The 6,007-nt window shown below is 36.2% G+C and overlaps 1 protein-coding gene across 3 annotated transcripts in view; it reads left to right on the top strand.

The window, feature by feature from the left end:
• The window catches only part of LOC106461875 (eyes absent homolog 1-like), an 88,469-nt gene that overhangs the window by 50,145 nt on the left and 32,317 nt on the right, over positions 1-6,007 (top strand). For all 3 annotated transcript variants that reach the window (XM_013921741.2, XM_013921740.2, XM_013921739.2), the window contains exons 9-10: positions 3,492-3,663; positions 5,413-5,481. In XM_013921741.2, coding sequence (XP_013777195.1) covers positions 3,492-3,663; positions 5,413-5,481 — 241 coding nt within the window. The remainder of the gene's footprint in view (positions 1-3,491; positions 3,664-5,412; positions 5,482-6,007) is intronic.

Genomic DNA, 6,007 nt, shown 5'->3' with positions numbered 1-6,007 from the left:
AATATGTGTACACAAAGTAAAGTATGTATTACAACACAATATGTACACTAATATGTGTACACAAAGTAAAGTATGTATTACAACAGGTACAGTAATACGTGTAGACAAACTAAAGAGTGTATTACAACAGGTACAGTAATATGTGTACACAAATTAAAGAAGGTATTACAACAGGTAAAGTAATACGTGTAGACAAACCAATGAATGTATTACAACAGGTACAGTAATACATGTAGACAAACCAAAGAATGTATTACAACAGGTACAGTAATACGTGTAGACAAACTACAGAATGTATTACAACAGGTACGGCAATATGTGTACACAAGCTAAAGGATGTATTACAACAGGTATAGCAATACGTGTACACAAACTAAAGATTGTATTACAACAGGTATAGCAATACGTGTACACAAGGTAAAGGATGTATTACAACAGGTATAGCAATACGTGTACACAAACTAAAGATTGTATTACAACAGGTACAGTAATACGCGTAGACAAACCAAAAAATGTATTGCAACAGGTAGAGCAATACGTGTACACAAGCTAAAGGATGTATTACAACAGGTACAGTAATACGTGTACACAAACTAAAGAATGTATTACAACAGGTACAGCAACACGTGTACACAAACTAAAAAATGTATTACAACAGGTTCTGTAATACGTGTACACAAACTAAAGAATGTATTACAACAGGTACGGTAATACGTGTAGACAAACTAAAGAATGTATTACAAGAGGTACAGTAATACGTGTAGACAAACTAAAGATTGTATTACAACAGGTACAGCAATACGTGTACACAAACTAAAATATATATCACATCACAAAAAAGACAAAAAGTTTCATCCAGAACAGACCTCATTAGAAAACAATTAATGTTCTAGTAAACCTAAATCCTCTGTCTATGTATCTAGTTTTTTATTAGACAACTGCATGTTGTGAATTTTGAAGTTGTGTAGAGCTAAAGATGGTGTAGCTTTTCATTATATATATATATTAGGTATTGACGAAATCTGTATGTCTAATGTATCTGTTTGATATCGCATCTATTTACTGTTCAGCCAACTTGTTCATTTCTGGACATCGACTTGACTAGCTCTGGTATTGGAAAGTCTGGGTGGTAATAGCTTACAACACCAGTCTGACTAGCTCTGGTATTGGAAAGTCTGGGTGGTAATAGCTTACAACACCAGTCTGACTAGCTCTGGTATTGGAAAGTCTGGGTGGTAATAGCTTACGACAACGGCTGTGGGGCATGGGTGCAGAGTTCAGTTATGCCCCCTATAAATTAGAAGTGCTTTTTGGTTTATGAAGCGCACACAATAAAAACATTTCAAATTGTATTACTAGAAATTTCTAGAAGACTCTGAGACGTAGGCTACTGTGGCTAGAGCAAGACAGACTATCTTTTGTTTAGAAAGTGCGCAGAATAAAAGCATTCTAATAAAAATAATTTCAATTTTGTAAAAGTGGGTAGAAAATAAAAGATAAAATTATAACCCAAAATTGGAAAAACAATGAATAAAAAAGAAAAACGTGGTTATGGGAATGCATCGTCTTTCTTTTGCTCAACGTTGGAAAGAGAAAGATGCAGATTTGAATAACCAAAATGAAGATCCTCTTACATTTTTGCAAAACAACCCATTAAAAAGAGAGTGAAAATGCTATTGTTAGAATGAGTCAAGAGACAACTGCTGCAAAAGTAAAAAACCCATGACTACAATTCACTGTTATGGTGTCTCAAAAACTGACAAAAGTTTTTTTTCCTCTTTAGAACTGTCTTAATCATGCCAGATAATCTACTGACTTTTTATGTTGACTTGAAAGTTTAACGTTTTCCTTCATTTCGCTGAACCAGTGGTTAAAACGCCGGACTGTGAATCTACAGGTTCATATCCTTTATTTCGTTGAACATGTGGTTAAAACGCCAGACTGTGGATCTACAGGTTCATTGTTCACGTTCCATTGCAAAAAATAAATAAAAAATGCTATTCGCACTCTGGAGTTTGGAGCATGTTATAACGATGACGGTCAAATCCCACTAATCGGTATGACAAGAGTAGTCCAAAACTTTTTGAATACTTACCTTCCCCCCTAGTCTATCAATTCAAAATTAGGGACGAAAATCCCTTGAGTAACTTTGTGCGAACATCCCATAAATGAACAAACAGACCAGTTTTATTCCATTTGACAATAGTGAAAAGTAACATGTACCGAAAATCTTGGAGCAAAACCAAAAAAGATAAAAAAACAGAATGGTACGTGATGAACCCATTCTTCTAGTACTTCTCCATTAACAAGCTGTCGTGTGTAATAATTTGTTGTGAATGTTTTACCCTTGTCATCCTTCGAAAATTAAAATGTCTGCACTAGTATTGCAGCACATTTGGGTCGATTTTTGGCCATTTAGCTGGATTAACCAAATCAAATACAAATGAATTTTTACTTTCTGTCAGCGGATTGTCTTCTCCCATCTGTGAAGGTGTTGTCTTCTGCAATGAAGATCAAAGCGTTCCAGATGTGTTTAAAAAATGTAACGTTTTACTGCCCCATACCTGTTACTCAATGGTTTCACAGTGAACAGGGGAGACATGTTGCAGCAATACACTCCAGCGATAAGTTGAAGCACAAACGTAGAAGTAGAGGCTTTGAATCATGTCGAAGAGCGTTTCTTTCTCGGTGCAACAGTTAGCTGCATCGTTCAACACGAGATTCAGAGACTTTGAAAAGTTTATTATGACTTCCACGTATCACGACAACAACTATTATAATTATAACTCCTAATGCTCCTTCTGTTTAATCAGAAACAGATTTTCCGTGTTAATTGTTTTGCTCATTTTCACTTGAAATTCTAAATCTTTCCATTGATGAAATACTTACTATCAAGATGCTAAGTTCCAAACTTTTGGCTAGTATTGTGGTATGAGATACACCATGATATAAACAAGACTAGTTGGACTGGTAACAGTTTCGACTGCGCATTAAAACAACTCAACAATTGGATTTGAAGCAGGCAGTGTGTGATTTGTTGTCCTCAATGAAAGCAAGTAAAGTGAGATACCTGTAATTGGGAAATATTGAACTGGTATGGTAGGTACTCTGACATTGCTTTAGGCTTTGATAAATAAATGTGATTTGTATTCATATAGAATTTGTTATGCAGTTGTACGTGAAACAAGCAGAGAGAGGGTTTTTTTGTTGTTGTTTTTTTTGCGCCAAGCTACAAACTGTCCAACATCGAGAATCGAATCCAAGATTTTGCATTGTAAGTCGATAAACTTATCGTTGACTCACCGAGGGAGAGGGCGGTAAATTGAAGACTTGATCTAAGGCGGCTAATTACTTAGCGCTGGGCCCGCTTTCCCCACATTATTGTAATTTATGACATGTGTAGTTTGTGTATTTGTCATCGAATGTAAAGTGCATTTTTTTGTTTAACTTATCTAAGACAGTCCTTTCAGTGTGCGTTTCGAATTTTGCAGAGTGTGGACTACAGTTCATACACTGGATATAGCCAAACAGGATACCCATACTATCCTAACCAGGGCTATGGGGCATATCTACCGGCTGTAAACGGCAAATCGTCATTGGGGTTCACTGGAGCTTCTTCTGGAACATATCAGCTTTCACCTCTTCCTGCCCTTTTAAACGGAGGTTCGTATAAAATAGCTATATTGTTGTTGTGACTTGAGATGGCGTTATCTTAATCCCAGTCTAGTACATGGATGAAAAAATCCTACTAAAGTTAACAGTTTAACATTCCAGTTTTAGTAAGTCAAACATTGTTGGAAATACTAACCTTCGTGTCAGCTACTGCCTTCTGGCTAACATTCTGATGATAAGTAATCTTCTTGACAAGTATTGTTTTATAATCGCGAAGCGCATGTTGAATATATCATGATCTTCAATTAAACGTGGCTAACAATGATGTGTTATACAATAGTCCTAAATGTCTCTCTGTTCGTTCGCTTATACAGTTATAAATCTAGGACAGAGATCATACCTGATATGGAGTTATGTATTTTATTTATGTTATTTTTGGAGGATTCATGCTGTTCTGAGCTTATCTTGGTTGTTTGTTTTTAACTTCGCGCAAAGCTACTCGAAGGCCATCTGTGGTAGCCGTCCCTAATTTAACAGTGATAGACTGGAGTGCAGGCAGCTAGTCAACACCATCCAACGCCAACTCTAAGGCTACTCTTTTACGACGAATAGTGGAATTGACCGTTACATTGTAACCCCCACACCGGTGACGGAGATTCGAACCCACGACCCACAAAATTCGTGTCGAGGGCCCTAACAATCAGGCTATGACAGGCTGCTTATTTTTATATCTTCATAGAACACTCTTCGCTCTATTACAATATAGTTACCCATCAAAATAAAGACTTATACAATTTCGTGTACATTTTTCTCATTAATAGAAACGAACTTGAAAAATGCACTTGGAAAAACATTGAGTATAATATCTTACGTTTCTTATGCCAGTTTGTTTTAGTAAAGTTGCTTTGACAGTTATTGTTTAAACTGTCGTGCTTTGGATTGTAAAAACACTTATTTAACGTGTAATGATAACTAAAAACTTGCCTAGTACAAGAGCATCTCCAACCTTTAATGATTTGTTACTTGAAATACAACAAGCAGACGATAAACAGACCGAAAATACAGATGCTAAGCTACGTTACTCGGTGTATAGGAGAGGATATACAAATGATGCCATTCGACATTTGAAGCTTACTAATAGATTAATTCTGACGTATGAAGTATCTCCACTCCTATGGGGTCACGTTTTCACTGGTACCTGTTCCTCTAGGGCACATTTACTGTTTCCATTTTGTGCCGTGGCTTTACTTTTCTGTATCATTGTGCAAAAACGTCTGTTTTATATTGTTGCATTTATAAACAACAACAACAACAACATTGTGGTTATGAATCTAAAAACTGATGAAAATATCTACGGCTTTATTAACTTGTGTGTTGAGACGCATTGGTTCCATACGAGGTTTCACTGGAACTTCTCTCTAGCTGTAACAACTTTCTCCCCGTTTTGCATCAACTTCTAGAGCATATTTCTGTTTTATAGGTGCCAATACAGTGACAGTGACGCATTGGTTCCATACGAGGTTTCACTGGAACTTCTCTCTAGCTGTAACAACTTTCTCCCCGTTTTGCATCTACTACTAGAGCATATTTCTGTTTTATAGGTGCCAATACAGTGACATACCCAATTTATAAAATATGTTTAACAGTATTCTAAATTTGTGTATACATAAAAATACCTATACCTCAATAAACTCTAGACCTTGTAAGTTGTAGCATTATTCCCATACGGTACAATATAATGTTTGGAGGTGAACGGCACTAACATTCGTATCTGTTACCTAGTTCTTCTGTTTGTTATAGAAACCTTGCAGTACACTGAAAATGGATGTTCTCCTAACAAAGTGGACGCATCAAGTGTTAGTAAGAAAAGTAAGTATTCATGTACGAAATAAACAGTCTTTCAAAGACTGTTCTGTCACTTATATTTTGATAAAGCTTACTATATTACCCCACGGGTGTACAAGCACCTCACTTCCTTAAACTTTACACCGTATGTGTATCCATACCGTTACTATTTAAAAACAGGTGTACAAACACCTCACTTAAACGTTACAATGCATGTGTACACATACCGTTATTATTAAAACCACCGGTGTACAAACACCTCACTTAAACTTTGCACCGCATGTGTACACATACCGTTATCATTTAAACCACAGGTGTACAGACACCTCAATTAAACTTTACATTGCATGTGTACACATACTGCTATTATTAAAACCACAGGTGTACAAACACCTCACTTAAACTCTGCACCACATGTGTACACATACCGTTATCATTTAAACCACAGGTGTACAGACACCTCAATTAAACTTTACATTGCATGTGTACACATACCGTTATTATTAAAACCACAGGTGTACAAACACCTCACTCAAACTTTGCACCGCAT

The sequence above is a fragment of the Limulus polyphemus genome, unplaced genomic scaffold (assembly GCF_000517525.1).
Source record: "Limulus polyphemus unplaced genomic scaffold, Limulus_polyphemus-2.1.2 Scaffold1050, whole genome shotgun sequence".
Taxonomy (NCBI): domain Eukaryota; kingdom Metazoa; phylum Arthropoda; class Merostomata; order Xiphosura; family Limulidae; genus Limulus; species Limulus polyphemus.
The sequence above is the reverse complement of the archived record's forward strand: the minus strand, read 5'-3'. Positions and strand labels throughout refer to the sequence as shown.